This window comes from Canis aureus, chromosome 24 (genome assembly GCF_053574225.1).
Source record: "Canis aureus isolate CA01 chromosome 24, VMU_Caureus_v.1.0, whole genome shotgun sequence".
Taxonomy (NCBI): domain Eukaryota; kingdom Metazoa; phylum Chordata; class Mammalia; order Carnivora; family Canidae; genus Canis; species Canis aureus.
Genome location: NC_135634.1, coordinates 25,782,065 through 25,800,600, shown reverse-complemented (window position 1 = coordinate 25,800,600; position 18,536 = coordinate 25,782,065). Strand labels below are relative to the sequence as shown.

Below are 18,536 nucleotides of genomic sequence, written 5' to 3'. Positions count from 1 at the left end.
CATTTCTAATGGACAGACTTAATCACATCAACATTCCTAGACCTCTTGAGAACAGAATAGAAGGGATCACCTGATTGACTTAGAGTCATCATGATTTAGCAACTGTGGTTGAAATGCTAAAAGCAATGAAAAGAGTGAAATGGCTTTCAGGCAGGCCCAAGCATCTGCGACACTAGTTTTACCAGTGAGCCACTTACCGAATTTGTTATTCTGCTTCTCTCATTTCTGGGCTCCACTGGGTTAGACGCCTTTAGTACCCAAAGGAGGAATATTCCTAAGTGGCACAATAATTCAGATTGGTTGCTGAGACTACTTCCTTGTGGTTTTAGGTCCTCCTGCCACTGAGCAAAAATGACCAAGAAAAAAAAAGGATGAGGGTCGGTAATTATGCTGTGGTTGAAGTAATGAAGCCTAATTATCTGTGAAAAATAGTTGTTCCCACAAAGTGGGGAAAACAGAAGGATATAAGTGGAACTCAGGAGATGTGTTCAAGGTCCTTCTCATACCACTGTATCCTATTGTAAAAGTAATTTAAAAAAATCAGAATAGCCCCTATATGGACAGGGTTTAAATCACATCACTTAGACTACTCACTAGATAAAGAACTTGAACCAGCTGAAAGGATTGCTCCATTCCCAGCCTCGGGTGTTGTATACAATTCCAAAATAATTGTGCTGATTTTATTACTGTTGGCTTCCATGGCATCCATGCAATACAGTTCTGACCTGTAAGACTGGAGAAAACATGCAGAGAAAATTTTAAGTTTCAAAAAGAGACCAAAAATACTGTATCAATGTGTATGTGAACATACCTGTATGTGTGTATACTTCTGGGCACTAACGTATGAGCATATAATGACAGAAACAGATGCAGCCATGAGAGCTATTAATAACACAGGGCAAGTAGAACATTGGGAAGAAAGAATTGGGTCCATGAGCCTGACAACCCTGGCGCCAAAATACTTAGAACTTACTTGTTGTATAAGAAAATAATCCCTTTACTTTTTTTAATTGGGGTTCTTGTTGTTTGCAATCAAGAGTATCCTAATGCATCATCATCACCATCATCATTATTATTATCCAAACTCATTAAGAGTTTGATATGTAATCCTGAACACATTATCTTATAAAAATAAACAGTGCTAATTATCATTAGCTAATTAATTTTATCCCCAATTTGCTGATGAGAATTTAGAGCAAAGAAGCTAGTTAATACTGAGAGGAGTCCCTAACTATATATAGCTTATAAATCTTTCTCCTCTATTGAAAGTATTTACCCAAAAGAGCTAAAATACTCAAGTTAATTGGAAGAGCCCCTTTCCCCTGATTAGCATTAGAGGTAAAGTGAAAATCCATGTGTCTTAGACACTGTTATCCTCTGGCTAGATAATTTAATATTTTCAGTCTGATTACCACTAGGCAGGTCATACTAAAATGGAGGCCATTCACTTTTTTGAGGGCAATGTGGCATGTGTATGGGTATGTAGGGATATATCTCTCTTTTTAATCTGATCAATCATGTGTTAATTTTATGTTTAAGTAGGTAACTATCCTGTGTCTTTCAGGTCAACTTTATTTTACACCCTGCCCTGACCATAATATATATTCAGTACCCTCCCTTTCCTTTGTCACCAAGAGTCATTCCAGTATGTGGTATAGAATGAGACTCCACAGAAGTATGTGGACTCAGGGTAAACCTTTAGAAGCTTCAGAGGGAAACAAATTTCCCAGGCCCTCTTTTGTCTTAATCTAATTGGAAAAAGAGATTCAACCCAAGAGTATTCTATAGCTTCTTCAATCAGTATTATTCTGTATATTCTTCAGCTGCTTCATTGGATACATTCTGCTTTTGTTTTTCCTAGTTTGTCATGGGAGATACTGTTATCTCATTTAGTGTGAATTATCTAGGGTAAATGCAAACAAATTAGTGGATGCTGTATTGATCTACTACATTGATCAGGATTGAAAGTCCTACTTTCAACTAGAAGAAAGAGTAAAGTTAGAATATTTTACCAACACAGCACTCATACTACAAATTTTAAAATGTGCAGGGCTAAAATGAGCAAGATATTTTTTTCTTTGTTTGAATTTTACTTTTGTTACCAATTTAGATAAATATACCTGGCAAATTTACAAAACTGTGTTAATATTTTAAGTACATTTCAAAGAAAAATCTGTATACCTTTTGTTTCCTTACCATATCCTGACCATCTTAAAAACTCCATGGTTATCTGATGTGACCACGGTTTCTAGAAAGTGACAGCACTTTCTAGATCTAAGTTCTCAATTTTAATGTCCAAAGTAGTTGTCTTTCCTACACATCTTGTCTGAATTTAGCAATTGCTAATACCGATGTCACAGTAAATGTCACTCTAAAAGATGAATTCTTTATTAGAAATCTAAAAAACAGTATTTCCTCAGTTCATGGATGTCAGCAGTTGTACAGCATCAAATCACAGCTTTTGAAATCTGGGAGTATGAAGGAAACACTACATTAAATGCAAATTTTTTGACCAACTAACTGTAGTATACATTTATCCCTAATATTCCATAACATTTTCTTTCATGTCATACTTTCTTTGTAATAAAAATGTTATGGTGTGCATGGGTGGCTCAGGTGGTTGAGCCTCTGCCTTCGGATCAAGTTGTGATCCAGGATCCTGAGGTCAGGCTCCCTGCTCGGTGGGGAGCCTGCTTCTCCCTTCCTCCCAGTTGATGCTCTCTCTGTCAATCAATCTTTGTGAACTACTTTTGGCCATTAGCAGATAAATATAGCATCAGAGTAACCTGTTGCTTTTTTGTAGTGGTGACTCCAACTTTTGAGAGTTTATATTTGAGGTATTTCAAAGTATACTGGAGTTTTGGTCTAATTCATAGGTTTTTGTTCTGGTTAGGTTCTTTTTTTTACCCCTTAGTTTAATTGTATAATCCTTAAAAGTTGATAGGTTCTCTTGAAAGCCACCTACCTAGAGGCTTTGCACAGCAGATTCAATCATTCATTCAACAAATATTTATTAAGTCCCTCTCCACTTACTAATTATATGATTTAGACCTTGGCAAATTATTTAACCTCTGTGCTTCAGTTTCCCTGTCTGTAAAATGGAGACAATATCTGTAATACACGATAATGTGTATTGTGATGTTACTGTGTCTACTAAATGAAATAATGTATGTTAAATGCTTAGTGCCTCTAAATGCTCACCAAAATGTAGCTTTATATTTATACTAGAGGTACAACTATAGCAACTTAGACTATCAAGAACCAAGCACTGCTCTAGGCTTTGGGATTCATCCTCTCTTGGAACTTTTGGATTTTGGTAGATAATGTTCCTTCAGAATATATCGGTCACACCAACATCTGCTAGCTTTAAATGGCAATAACCCTTTGCCATTAATTTCATTTTGTAGCATGTGATGAACAATCTTTTGCATATACAGTAACTTTTGGTGTCAGTGGTAATGCTTAGTTTAATCTTTTGGTGGACATTTTAAACAGTTTAATTAGGTGTCTAAAATTATGTTCAAATTAAAACATGTGTCCTGCCTGAATATGATAGTAGGATGAACAGATACTTTAATTCATGAGTAAGTATACACATGTCCTGGCTGTGAAACTACTATTTAAATCCCACTTGTCTACCATTAAGATTTGGAGTTTTTCTTAATGTTTATTTCAAAATTGTTTCTGAGCTGTTAAGGTATATTTGTGAATGTACATATTAGAATCTAGGTAATATGAGAAAACTTGTTTTTATTAAAGTTGAGCTAGTCATTTAAATAGTTCTATTTGTATGTGATTTTTATAAAGCAAGAATTCTAAATTAGCCAATATTAGTATTCAGATTTGTTACTTTCTCTTTAGTTTGAATTATTATTAATTGTACCTTAACCTAATAGTTTTGTTTCCAGATTTTGACTAGAAAGCTTTTATTTTCTAATTTACAGACAGTTTAGAGAAGAAGGGCCTTTTCCAAGAACCTTACTTTAGCTACCAGCAACTTGTCAATAATATTGATATTTTAGTAGTAATTTATCATTTAAAAATTACTTTCATGTTCCTCATCTTATTGACCTATCTCAGTCATCAGAGCCACACTTTTGGGGACTATTAGAACTCAAAGTGTAACTTTTTCTTTTGAGTCTATTAAAACTAATTAATAAGAACTTTTTTTTTTTTAGAACTTTTCATTGTTATTTAAAACCTGGGTAATGCTGTTTATGTGATTTTGTCTGATGTCACTGCTTTGTCTCCCGTGAAAAGGAAACAGTACAATCTGTCATACATTTCTTCTCCATTTCTCCAGGACTCCATTAGAAGGATTTTCCATATTTCTTATTAGTTCATCAACATTTTGCACTCTAACATATGGAAACTTCCTCCATAAATTGTTCTTGAAAGCTGAAATCCTTGCCACTTCAAAGTCTGTAAATAAGCTGATTTCATTCCATATTCCATACTCAAAACTGAATAGTACGATTCTTCATTATCCTCCAGAATGTTTAGTTCTGACCACTTTCAGTAACTATGAGAAGGAATTGGGTGCCATATAGCAGCACTGCCTCTTCACAACTTTACCTCCCCCACATAGGCATGGACAGTGTGTGCTCTCTGTTCTTCCGACAGAAGAGACAAGACTGGAATCTGCAGTTCAGATTTCAAACTGACATCAAAATCATCTTCACATGTCTTTCCCAATTGTCTTAATTATAACTAAGTCACACAGAGGCTTCTAGTGAATAGCCTACTTATGGGAACCTCAGTAAGAGAGAAACTTGATTTGTCACTCTTATCATCTTTTCACATAGGATGAGTTTAAAAACCTTGTCATAGTTTTGATTTTAGTCTCAGAGTCTAGTGACTAAATTAGGAATAACAATCATAATATGTATAAGCAGCTTAAGTTACCATGAATCAAAGTGGTATGGAAACTTACAGAAGAAAACCCTGCAAAACTTCATGCGGTAGAATGAAATGAAATGACAGAATGAAAACTTCTATACATAGTCTTAAGCCCTGCTCATTAAGTAATCTATATTTACTTGGCTGCAACTAAAAAGCAAGGTGTTAGTTTATTACTTGACAGATATATCCCCAGATGAATATCACCCTAGTTCTATGTGGTTTTATCCCTTAACTATGGAACATATCCCTTAACTATGTGGTTTTATCCCACATAGTTTAACTATGGATCACATATTCTCTGTTTAAGGTAGAATTTGCCAACTGAGCAAATATTAAAAGGTTTTATATTTTGCTTAAGTGATTCTGAAAGCACTATAAAAAAAGGAGAGATAGAATCAGACCTGTCATCTGAGCCATCAGTGCTCTTTTCAAACAATACAGTGGGAATGCTCCATGTGACATATAGAAGGCTGCTCTCTCTGATGTGCTAATTGTTTTTTACTATCCAGAAAATAAATACCCATAACATTTTTGTATCTCTTAATTTTTATATTTTTAATGTAAAAAGATGACATTCAATTGTTCATTTCACTGTGGCTAAAATACATCTTTGAATATTATTGTATCAGTTCTCATTGTAAGAAAAAGTAGAAATCTAAATCGAACTATGTTTTGTAAATATTTATTGTTAAAATTTAAGGACTGTTATTTTAAAAGTCTTCACATGCCCTTTAAAAAAACTAAATGGGGGATCCCTGGGTGGCGCAGCAGTTTAGCGCCTGCCTTTGGCCCAGGGCATGATCCTGGAGACCCGGGATCGAATCCCACGTCGGGCTCCCTGCATGGAGCCTGCTTCTCCCTCTGCCTATGTCTCTGCCTCTCTCTCTCTCTCTGTGTGTGTGACTATCATAAATAAATAAAAAATTTAAAAAAAAACTAAATGGAATATCCAGTATGCTTTCTATTATATAATGCTCTAAGGATAGACTTATTACTTGAAAAAATAGTAGCCATGGTTCTGGATTTTACATTGTAAAATTTGAACAAAATTAGTTAAACCAAGGTTTTTTCTAAATGTCTTTATTATGCTGTTCTTAAGAAAACAAGGGTACTCCCAATTTTGTTTCATTAGTGATTTCTGTTATTGATACAAACTGCTACATAATGTTTTTGCCAGGTGTCCATGCCAATAGCCAGCCAGTACTTTCAGTACCAGTGGTCAGGGGGTTTTGTTTTTTTAATTAAGACTATGTATTTTTTAAGTCAGCTTTAGGTTTGCAACAACAGTTGGTTCTTTTTCATTTGGCTTTGCTTACCTAGTTTTCTAGAATTCACTCTATTCTCTATGATTTCTGGTTCTGAACATATGTATAGTAAATTTTGCTTTTGAAGCACACTGTGGATAATGATTTGAATCAAAAAATAAGGCTTTATTAAAAGGGAAGAGAAAATGTGGGTATTGATGTAATAGAAGACATATGACAAAGTAAATGTGTCTTAAAACATGAATTATGGGAGAAGAGCCATTCTTAAAAAAAATAATAAAAAATAGATGACCAAGCCCCAACATATCTTTTTCTTTTTTAAGTTTAAATTCAATTATTAGTTTCAGGGGTAATTTAGTGATTCATCAGTTGTATATAACACCCAGTTCTCATAATATCATGAGCTCTCCTTAATGCTCATCATCCAGTTACCCCAATCCCTCACACCTCTCCCCTCCAGCAATCCTGTTTGTTTCCTATAGTTAAGAGTCTCTTATGGTTTGCCTCCCTTTCTGATTTTGTCTTATTTTTCCCCCTCCCTTTCCCTATGATCCTCTGTTTTGTTTCTTCAATTCTACATATAGGTGAAATCATATGATAATTATCTTTCTCCGATTGAGTTATGTCACTTAGCATAATACCCTCAAGTTCTATCCACATCGTTGCAGATGGTAAGATTTCATTTTTTGATGGCTGAGTAGTATTCCATTGTCTATATACCACATCTTCTTTATCCAACACATTTTTTTTATTCTAAATTCCTTCTTAATATTGGTGTAGGCTACCTGTTCATGATTTCTTGAATTATTTGTCTGCCTCCTAAACAAATTACATTGAAACAACTCACCACTCTAATCTGATCATGTAAGTCTTGGGGCTATATCACTTGCATAACATTTTTTAGTAACATACCCAGTGGAGTCTACTTTACAAAATTTCTTAATTTTTTTCTTGAATTACTACAGCATTTGTTCTATTAAAGAAAACTTAACATGAGGTGGGATGAATTTATGTTAATGTAATAGGATGAATTTACATTAACATAGCCTGGGTTCATCCTGCTGCTTGATACTCCTTTTGTTTGCTCCTAATGGATTCCCTGTTTTGCCCACACCATTGCTGATAGAAATCTTTACCACTTCACTGTGGGATCCAATTGAGCTCTCTTTTCCAACTCTTTCTAGATGGTATATATACCCTAAGAAGAAACCAATATGGACTCTACATTCTGCCTTTGTCAGTTTCTTAATATGCCTGTCTCTGAACCAGCATATTGTCCTGTCCTCCAGTCTCAGAAAGCATTATTACCTCCCTAAGTCTACCTTCATGATCCAAGATTTTTCCTTCCCTCTTTTGATCAGCTTCATAATTTCCATAATTCCGTCTTCTGTATCACTTAATTTGTTCCTCTGCTTCTTCCATCCCTGTGGTCATTGCATCCAGTCAGTTTCAAATATCTTGGTTATTGCATTTTTCATTTTGGCCTGATTGGTTTTAAGCTCTTTTATCCCTGCAGTGAGGGATTCCCTAGGTGTCTTCTATGCCTTTCTTAAGCCTAGCTAATGTCCTTATAATTGTTGCTTTAAAGTGTGGAGCAGGCATATTTCCTGTTTCGATTAGATCCCTGGCTGTGACCTTTTTTTGTTCTTCCTTTTGGGATGAATTTCTCCATCTTGGCCTTTTGTCTAGGTCTCTGTCTTCTCTATGTTAAGAAAGCAAGTTATATTTCCTGCTCCTGAGAGTAATGACTTTATGAACAAGGAGTCAGATACTGCCCAGGGCCTGGCACTTCAGGAAGTGTCTCTGGTGTATGCCTCGTGTATTCTGCCACTCTGTTATGTGTGGCTGCTCTATCCCTCAGGGCAGTCCTCTGCAGGCTTTCTCCTTGCAGGCTTTTCTCCTTGGGGAGTGTTTGGACCTTGGCCAGAGTGTGATGAGTTTCAATTCCACTTGTATTTTCAGTCTTTCCCCTGGGTCCCCAAATCTCCACTTGCTGCTCCCATGATCTCTTGCTCTTATGTCAGTTTTTTCCTCTCCCTGTTGATGCTCTTTCTTTTGTCTTCTCACATTCATGGGTCACAATGGTCTTGATAAAACATTTGTTATTGGTAGCCTGGGTGGTTCAGTGGTTTAGCCCAGGGCCTGATCCTGAAGACCTGGAATCAAGTCCCACGTCAGGCTCCCTGCATGGAGCCTGCTTCTCTCTCTGCCTGTGTCTCTGCCTCTCTGTCTCTCTGTCTCTCTGTCTCTCTCTCTCTCTCTCTCTCTCTCTGTGTGTGTGTGTGTGTGTGTGTCTCATGAATAAATAAATAAAATACTTTAAAAAATAAAGCATTTGTTTCTCTTCTTGACCTTTAATTTTAATGTTCTTTAATATTTTTTCCTCCTTTGTACTAATTTTTCAAGTGAGTGAGCTGTCAGTTTCCTTAACTTTAGCTCATTCCTTAGCTTTCTTCTTAGACTTGAGTCCCCATTATGCTGTGAAAAGAGACCCCTTAAAAGTCACTACTTTCTTTTTTCCCCAATCACCAAATCCGTTACCCTCTTTCCCATTCTAATCTCCTTGAGCTGCCTAAAGGAAAAGGGAAACAAGCTATGTTCTAGGCTAGACACTTTTGTATCTTCACAATAACCACTTAAATAAGATTTTCACTGATTAGGAAACTGAGGTTCAAATTTTGAGTAAATTATGTTCACAAAATCATTAAGTGGCAGAGCCATGATTTTGATCGCTCTTTTGAAAATTATGATCTTTCAATTATAGTAGGTAATTGCATTGTATATCCTTTTCTTTACATTTCAATGATTTCTAGCCTCTGGGATGTTATCCTGTATCTGCCTTCTTCCATCTCTGGCTACTCCTTTACTGATTGATTCTTTTTATTCAAGATCCTTAGTCTGTACCTTGAACCTGCATTTTTTAATGTCTTGTTACATTGCCAACTGCCTACTTTCCCTTTTAGTTTTATCTGTCATCACCTGAAAGTCCAAAATTTTGAAGTCCAAACCCATTACTGTTTCCTTTAAATCAACACTCTCTATAACTTGTGAATTTTTCCCCCTTGTCAGTCATTTCCCTTTTCATCTAAGCCAGAAACATCAGTTAACTTTATTTTTCACTTTTCATTATTCCTTGGCTTGATAGCCAGCATGGTAGCATGTGCTCTCACTTCTTATTTTCATATACATATGTAACATGTGTGGGGGATTTTTTCATATGTTTTTAGAATAGATTCTTTCCTTTGCATTTATTTTGCTTCAAGCCTGGACAATTGTAGTAGCCTACTGTGTAATTTCCCTTTTATTATTTCTCTTTATATTACTATCAAATTTATATTACAGGCCATTGCTTCATCATGTTAAAAAGCCTTCAGAGGCTTCCAGTTACATATAAGGTAGAAAATAAACTTCTTGCCTTAAAATTCAGTGCTATTCCTACTACAGTTTGGTTCCAGACTTGTTCTCAAACCCAAAATAGTTCCCCTATTTCCTGAAAATTGCCTTTTTTTTGTATTATAATGCTTTTGCTCATATACTATATCAAGTAAAATATTCATCTCCAGTGTTCCCCTCATTCTGAGCTATCTAAACTTGTACCATTCCTTCAAAGTAGATATCCCAGGAAAACTTGTCTAAGTGTCCTGTCCCACAGTGATTTTTCCTTTCCTGAACTACTGAAGTGCTTATTTTTCATACTTGTTCATTTAGGCCCTGTCATACTCGATTACTAGTTATTTGTGTACCTATCTTATCTCCCCAGATAAACTTTAGATTTTCTTAGAGCAAAAATGTATACTTCTCAGTGTCTATCACTGAATACCTTGCATATATACCTTGCACTTAATACATTTTAAATGAAGATATAGATCATTTTAATATATTTTGAGTCAGTGTTTCAGAAATGCTTTTAAAGCAGATACATACCTATCTACACATATATACAGCATACATACATCTGTTTTACAAACTAGTCTTTGAGTGTCTATCTTTATATTTAAATCTAAAGTTAAATGGATACTTTTAAAAATCACATTACTGGGGCATCTGGGTGGCTCCGTTGGTTCAGCATCTGACTCTTAATTTCAGCTCAGGTCATGATCTCAGGGTTGTGAGATCAAGTTCCTAGTCTTCACTGAGCATGGAGTGCAGACAGACACACACACACACACACACACACACACGCTCACACACATGCTCTCTTTTAAATAAAAATAAAACACCTTACTAAAGAATTTAAGATTTTTAATATGAATATATACATTTATGGTCTTCCAGAGAAATATGAATCTTTATATATCCAATCTATTTTTATAACAGGAATTTTATTTATCCCACTGTAACAGTCCTTTAAAACTATTTTTTAAATAAAATCCATTTTGATCAATAGTTTTCTTCCAGATGACAAAAACTTCCCTTTATTCTATGGAGCCAATTCATTGTAGGACTGACACTATCATAATTTATCTTCGAGTTGAAAGACAAAAATGTCTTAGAATTATTCCCATGTGAAAGAAAAGGAACTATATATACTATGACTCTAACAATTCAGATAATTCTGCAAGTTGAACAGTGAAGAGATAATGGAGTAAAATGTGTGTAGATTAAGCAATCAAAATAAACTAATAATTTTGAAACTTAAGCTTATTTTGGAAATGTAAAAAAAAAAAATGAATCAAACAAATGACGAACTATTGGCCTTGAACAACTCAGCTGTAAAATTGCAAGCATGACCTTCCTTACATGGCACTAACCTTCTCCTTATTACTGGCACTCAGTAACCATGCTCCTACATCATCTAGAATAGGGATTCCTAACCTGCAGTCCTTACTTAGGCTTCAGGCATTTAATTTATAATTTAAAAATGTGTATGTGAATTTTTCTGGGAAGAAGTTCTGTAGTTTTAATCAGTTTAAGATCTTCACTAAAACTACACATAATGCCTGTTCCTTTTTCCTTCTGATAAAGCCTTTCAGCTGTCTTAGTCTTAATCTCCTTTCCTAAGTATGTTCTTTAGGGCTAATATCACTACATCCTTCACCTCTTTCTTATCTAACAGGAATTCTAGACCCTTCAACAATCTTATCAGGTCCTGATTTCCTTTATCCAGATAAATTCTAGTTTGTCAGTATGCCCCACAAAATGTGACATCCAGAATCAGACACTTTTATAGTGAATTATGTGGAAAGTAGTGCCTTTTCTGACACTTTGTACAGCCTTCCCCTTTTCTGGAAACTGTTAGTATAGACTAATATTAATATTCATGATTTCCTTTGTCTGTGAGACACCACATGCATACTCTCACTCTGCTGAGAGCCCTAGTCCAGATTAGTAATGTGCTATGTGTTCTAGGGATTTCTCTGTACCATTCTTCTAAAACTGTATTAAAAATAAAAAAAATACTTACACCACTTATTAAACAAACGTATGGTTATTCAACAAATCTCTTACTGTGTTTTCTTTTGTAGTTCATTGCTTACGTAACAAGATAGGAATTCAGATGGTTGCCAGCTTGCTTACTGAAGAAAATTATAATCTGATCTTATGCCTTTTCCTATTTCACATCCCTTGACCCTTCACTTTGATAGCCCTTCTGAAGTAATCTTCCTATCCAGAGAAATCCCAGGCTTGAAAACTGATGCCTCCTTTCCTCATAAAACCAACAGAGTTGGCTTATTTCAACCTGTGTCCTTCATTTTCAGGATTGAGTTTAAAGCTGTATGACTGTGTTCATGCTTACTCCTCTGTATATGAGTGATCTTGGAGACTTCAAATTAGGTGAAAGATTAAATTCCTAAAACATGTATTTCTTAGGAAATTATCAACAACATTATTTTTAGGATGCTTACATGAGGCAAATACCAATGTTCATTTGTAACTAAGAAGCACCAAATGATATTAAAACACATATATCATATAGAGAATTATGTATTATTTAATGGATCATTTAGTGTTTTTTAATATTTTGTATAGTTTTATAAATTGATTAGAATTAGTTTTACATTCTGAAATATTGATTTACAAGTAGTTATAAATAAAAAAGCTATTAAATAATATTTAGTTGGTGTCCCTTGGGGTTTGAATTACTTAGATTAAAATTAAGCACTGCAAATACTTCTGAAATATTCTTTTAAATGGAGGAATTTTGGAAAAAAAATCAAACCTGATAATTTTTACTAAGTAGATGAAATTAAAACATACAGTCAACTCTCGATTATTCAAACTAATGGAGGAAAGGATGGAACAAGCATTACTATTTCTTTAGTTCCTGCCCCCCTCAGATAATTGCTGAGAGTCTCATTCCAAACAAATTGTTTGGCTTTCCATCTTGACCATGTTGTATTTCCTAGCTTTGTATCCAGGATGCAGTCTGAAATATGGCTTATGATTGAGTTGACTAGAAAGTTTCATGTTATCACATTCTGCCCTTCTTATATACATTTTTGAAATTAGTGCTTTAGCACTGCTTTTGTACTATTAAAATTCACATGAGAAACTGATAACATTGCCATTAGGATATTATCCTCATGGCTCATAAAATTAGTTTTATATTAAAAAATCTTATCTTTGAATTACAATTTATAGATAATTATAAACTTTCAAAGGCATTACCTCATGGTACCAAATTGCTTTGTAATTTTTTAATATAAAAATTTTATGAGACTTTTTTATCTAGAAGAGTCATAAAAATTCTTCTAACTTTTTGAATTCTTAATGGGTGCAATATTTCTGAGTACTATATGTGTTTGTAAAAGGGAAGAAATGCTGAAGGAATTTATGTGTGAAAACAGTATGTTGCGTGTATATAATACATCATTTTCTCTACTAATTAACTGCACACAGTGTGCTATTATCCAGACATAAGTATTCATGGGAACGCATGTATCTGGATAACTACGAGTTGAAATAAACACACCTGCCTTTTATTTCAATAACTGCACATTCAAATCCACATAAGGTATTTATTTGAATGTGACCTCCATATACATGAGAAAACATTGGTTTCAGTGTTCAATTTTTTTTGTTGATGTTTTGTTGTTGTTGATTTAAATCTAAGATAGGTACAAACTGTGGATAATGCTTCTCTGGAAAACTTTGCATGCAGGGAAAAGGAAATTCAAAGATAAATCCTATGAAAAAAAAACATTAAAATTGATTTGTCTTCTTACATTTTTGCCTCACTATATGTTGAAGCTAAATTTTTATAGAATGTAATGATGCCTAAAGTGTGTATAGACCATAAACCTGCCTGGAACTGGGCCTACTTTAAGTTAAATTTTAATTTTTTTTCTTTACAGAATAAATTTGTTGATCTTTGATTTGGAGAATCTTATTCTCAAGCTTTTTCCTTAAATAGTGTATTAGACTATGTCTTTAAGAAATCATGTTTTTTTATTAGGCAGTGGAAAAGCATTTGCTACAGGCTTATTTTAAAATCTGTATAGTAGTTCCTCCCCCAGCCACCACTACCATGTAAGCCGTATTTCCGTATAGTTAGTTTTACCTGACATGAGCCAGAAAATTGAATTAGGATTTCTTTAGGAGTCTTAACTTTGAATTTCCTACTTTTCATTGCATGTAAACTATCAACCACAAGTAATAGTTTCAGCTCAAGTTCTAGCTTGTATTTTGCATGTTAAAGCTATAAAAAGTCTATTAATGCTGGAAAGAATTTATGGCTATTGTTCTGCTATTGCCTAATTGTTAAAATTTATAAATAAAGACTGACTTTATTTATGTAGACTTGTCTTTCTGCCTTAGGGAGTGAACTACTTTATGTCCAAGGGTATCCTAGATGACTCACCAAAGGAAATAGCAAAGTTTATCTTCTGTACAAGAACACTAAATTGGAAAAAACTGAGAATCTATCTTGATGAAAGGTAAAAACAATTTTTTTAAGTTTTCATCAGAAATTAGTAAAGCTTAATTCATTAAAAGCATTACTTTACTTTTAAAACCATACTACATTTCAGTCATCTAGTGGAGAAATTTTTCTTGCAGCTATTTATAGCTGCCATTGTAGCCTGAAAATGCAGTCTGTAAACAAATGAATATGACTGTGCTCTAACAAAATTTTATTTGCAAAAATAGATAGTAGGCCATATTTGGCCTAGTAGCTATAATTTTCCTATCCCTACCTTAAACAATTGATAGAAATTAAAGATTATGGTCATATAATCATAGTTAAGTTCAGCAAGAATTGGAACCATATTATAACAAAGGATGGCTATTTATTAGAATGCCATTGATAAAAATATGTATGTATATATAAAAATTATATATATACACACACATACATACATATATTTAGTCAAATATATACACATATATGTACACACATATACACAAGTATTTGTATAATTATAGATAGCCTAAATGTATATAAGTAGAATTGTTACATCCATAAGATGGGATACTGTTGAGTCATTAAAAAGAATGACTTAGATCTGTGTGCAAAGACATAGAAAACTGTTCACAGTATATCATATGAAATAAAAACAAATACTAGAAAAAATATATACTATATGTTGACATTTTATTTTTAAGCCTACATAAATAGTTGTTACCTTTGGTGGTGTGGATTGGTGTGGAAAGTGAGAACTCTTATTATTTTTATAGGTAAAAACAAAGAATTCTGTTACTGTTTGAATTTAGCCAAAAAGACACTTGAAAAGAAGCTGGCCCTTTTAATATTGCAAAATTTATTTTTAATTCATTTTATATTTAGAATTACTAAAGTCTAAATAGAATTACTAAATTTACCTTACTTTATTATAACCTATCCACAAGAGATTTAAAAATTAATCAGAGTTGTATTTTTTTAATTTTAAGGATTATGTATATTTTGTAGGAGTAGGTGATCTAGAATCAGTAATAAAATATTTTCACCCAAAAACATAATTTATGAGTCTTTATCATTTTTTAAGTGGAGAAATGTTAACTAAAGCTGTATCTTTTTCTTTTTTCCACTAGGAGAGATGTCTTGGATGACCTTGTAACATTGCATAATTTTAGAAATCAATTTTTGCCCAATGCACTGAGAGAATTTTTTCGTCATATCCATGCCCCTGAAGAGCGTGGAGAATATCTTGAAACTCTCATAACAAAGTTCTCACATAGATTCTGTGCTTGTAACCCTGATTTAATGCGAGAACTTGGCCTTAGTCCTGGTAAGAATATATATAGTGACTTTCTTCTATCCCCCTTCCCATCTCCAGGTAAAAATAGTTGTACATGAGGCATTTTTTTCTCACCATGGGGAAACATTCTTTCAGTAATTACGAATACTTCTTTTACTACTTGTAGCAATGACTAATTCTATAGAATACAACATTTATGTGAGCTTAGAATAGTTTATCATGCTTGTCATTTATATGTAGTAAACACACTTGTAGGAAGAAAGACTTAGCTATAAATTCATTAAAATTCTTATTTGAGAATTACATATTATTACTAATTTAACTAAAAACTTGAGAAATTATTTTTGAAGCTTTTCATAGTCCACATACTACATAGGTTAACACCTAGAATTTTTCTACTAAAATTTTTTAATACAACTAATTTTTATAACTTGTGTGTATAAGTATGTATCTACGTGCGCACAAGATAGCCTGAGTATCCTGTGTATTTCTTCATTTGACAGAGCTCTACTTTTCTTGTTATCTCAAAAATGTTATTGTGTTTATTAAGTGGAGATTATAAAACATTTACCCATCATATGAAATTTGTTGAAAATGCTTTTATAAGACAAAATGTTCAATTTTGCTTTATTAAGACTGCAGGAATCTGAAATAAAAACCCCATAGTAGTAGCAAGTAGTTGTAGCAAATAATAGTAGCAAGTATCTTGAGGTTTGTTATTGTTTTGATAGTAAACATCCGATATTGCCTTGGGCATATATAAAGACATTTTGTTGTTGTTGCATGCTACTCAGGTTTAGCAATCTTTTCTCTAAAAATTTACTTTTGAAATTGATACATAAATTCCATGGACCTTTAAAATGCATACCTAAAATGAGGATATTAAGTTAATAATCTTATAAGTTGTTTACTTTTTATTTTTGAGTACTAAGTTAATACATGTCTTTGTCATTAAATACTTCCCAGTTACATATATATATATTTTTTTTTAATTTAAAGATTTTATTCATTTATTCATGAGAGACACAGAGAGAGAGGCAGAGACACAGGCAGAGGGAGAAGCAGGTTCCATGCAGGGAGCCCGATGTGGGACTCGATCCCTGGTCTCCAGGATCAGCCCTGGGCTGAAGGCTGCGCTAAACCTCTGAGCCACCTGGGCTGCCCCCCAATTATATTTTTATAAAAAACATTTTATGTAAATATGTGGCTTTTTTTTAATGGGAAGATAGATATACTAACATTTCAAGTGTATTTTATGGATAGTTGAATGGAAATATCACATTTGAAAGCAATGATGAAAATAAAGCCAATTCTAAAATTATTAAATTTAGAATGAGCTTTCACTATAAAATCTTGAACTATTCTAAAATTATTTATTAGTTGGGGGATCCCTGGGTGGCGCAGCGGTTTAGTGCCTGCCTTTGGCCCAGGGCGCGATCCTGGAGACCTGGGATCGAATCCCACGTCGGGCTCCCGGTGCGTGGAGCCTGCTTCTCCCTCTGCCTATGTCTCTGCCTCTCTCTCTCTCTCTCTCTCTCTCTCTGACTATCATAAATAAATAAAAATTAAAAAATAAAATAAAATAAAATTATTTATTAGTTAAAGAAAATACTCAGTGAATTGTTAGTTGGGATGATCAACCATCCTTGTTTGTCCAGGACTGAAGAGTTTCCCAGGACACAGGATTTTCTTTTTTCTTTTTTTTTTTTTTCCAATAAATTTATTTTTTATTGGTGTTCAATTTGTCAACATACAGAATAACACCCAGTGCTCATCCCGTCAAGTGCCCACCAAAGTGCCGGCCACCCAGTCACCGCCACCCCCCGCCCACCTCCCCTTCCACCACCCCTAGTTCGTTTCCCAGAGTTAGGAGTCTATCATGTTCAGGACACAGGATTTTCAATGCTAAAACTGGAAAAGGCTCAGGCAAACTGGGATGAGTTGGCCATTCTGTATAGTGATGATCTAATCTCAATTTCTTTAAATTATGAAGATTATCATATTAGATAATGCCTTTGGGATATTTTTCAAACCACCTAATAATTTGAGGTGTTTATTTTTAATTCCAGATGCTGTCTATGTACTGTGCTACTCTTTGATTCTACTTTCCATTGACCTCACTAGCCCTCATGTGAAGAATAAAATGTCAAAAAGAGAATTTATTCGAAATACCCGTCGTGCTGCTCAAAACATTAGTGAAGATTTTGTAGGGCACCTGTATGACAACATCTACCTTATCGGCCATGTGGCTGCATAAAAGCACAATTGCTAGGACTTCAACTATTAACTTCAAACTAAAGTTACCCAAGGACTTATTTAGCAGATATGGGGGTTACATTAGTGCTGGTCATTCTAGCCTCTATATACAATCAAGCTCGAGTGTACACCTTTTTTTTTCTTTTACTATTTTCTTTTTTAGTAATTTCCTTGGGGAACTAAAGAATTTTGCAGAATTTTTCTTAATTTTGCTTATCATGTTTTGCACAAAGCAGAGCCATTGTCTGACCCAGCTGTTTAAGAATGTTAAACTGACATACTCTAAAAGATGGTATATTTGTGCATTAGATTTGCTTGAAAAACTACTCATTTTCATTCTTTTTTTAAAATACCATGTAATGTGTACATATTTAACTAAAGAGATTTATAATCATAATTATTTTATTGTAAAGATTTTAACTAAAGCCTTTTCTTTTTCTCTCAAACTGAGTTCTGAAATTTATTTGATTGTGATCTGAGCTTATTACTATCTTCATAAAAGTTGGATCTCACTTGGATAAAAACCAATACCAGTTTCTCTTTCCTTTGAACTTTGAAAAGAGTATTGATTTATTACTAGTAATAAGCAAAACAAGCACTTATTTTTATAGTATAAATTCATCACTTAACCTTCCATTTTTAAAAGTTCTGGGTTACTCATTTCTCATTAAGTCCTTTAAAGCATTTGAGATAGCAAATTATGTTAAAATCTGGGATTCATATATATAGGAACAGAATGGTTTTAGAACTTATATCTTTTGTGATTAGTCAAGCTTTACCATTCTCTTAACTTGATGATTTCTGTTTAGAATCAGTTGACAAAGGGATATTATAAATGAATAAATTATCTTTATTCATTCATTCATTCAATAAATATTTACTAAGGGCCTTCTGTGTACTAAACACTGGGCTGGGTAGTGGCAATACCTAGACATAGGCCCTGCCTTCATAGATATTACATGAGTGGTAACGAAAA

General features: G+C 33.7%; 1 protein-coding gene across 4 annotated transcripts in view; it reads left to right on the top strand.

The window, feature by feature from the left end:
- FBXO8 (F-box protein 8) overlaps positions 1-18,006 on the top strand; it is a 76,009-nt gene extending 58,003 nt beyond the window's left edge. For all 4 annotated transcript variants that reach the window (XM_077868597.1, XM_077868594.1, XM_077868596.1 and 1 more), the window contains exons 4-6: positions 13,926-14,044; positions 15,138-15,334; positions 17,374-18,006. In XM_077868597.1, coding sequence (XP_077724723.1) covers positions 13,926-14,044; positions 15,138-15,334; positions 17,374-17,561 — 504 coding nt within the window. In that variant the 3' untranslated portion in view covers positions 17,562-18,006. The remainder of the gene's footprint in view (positions 1-13,925; positions 14,045-15,137; positions 15,335-17,373) is intronic.
- The last annotated feature ends 530 nt before the right edge of the window (positions 18,007-18,536 follow it).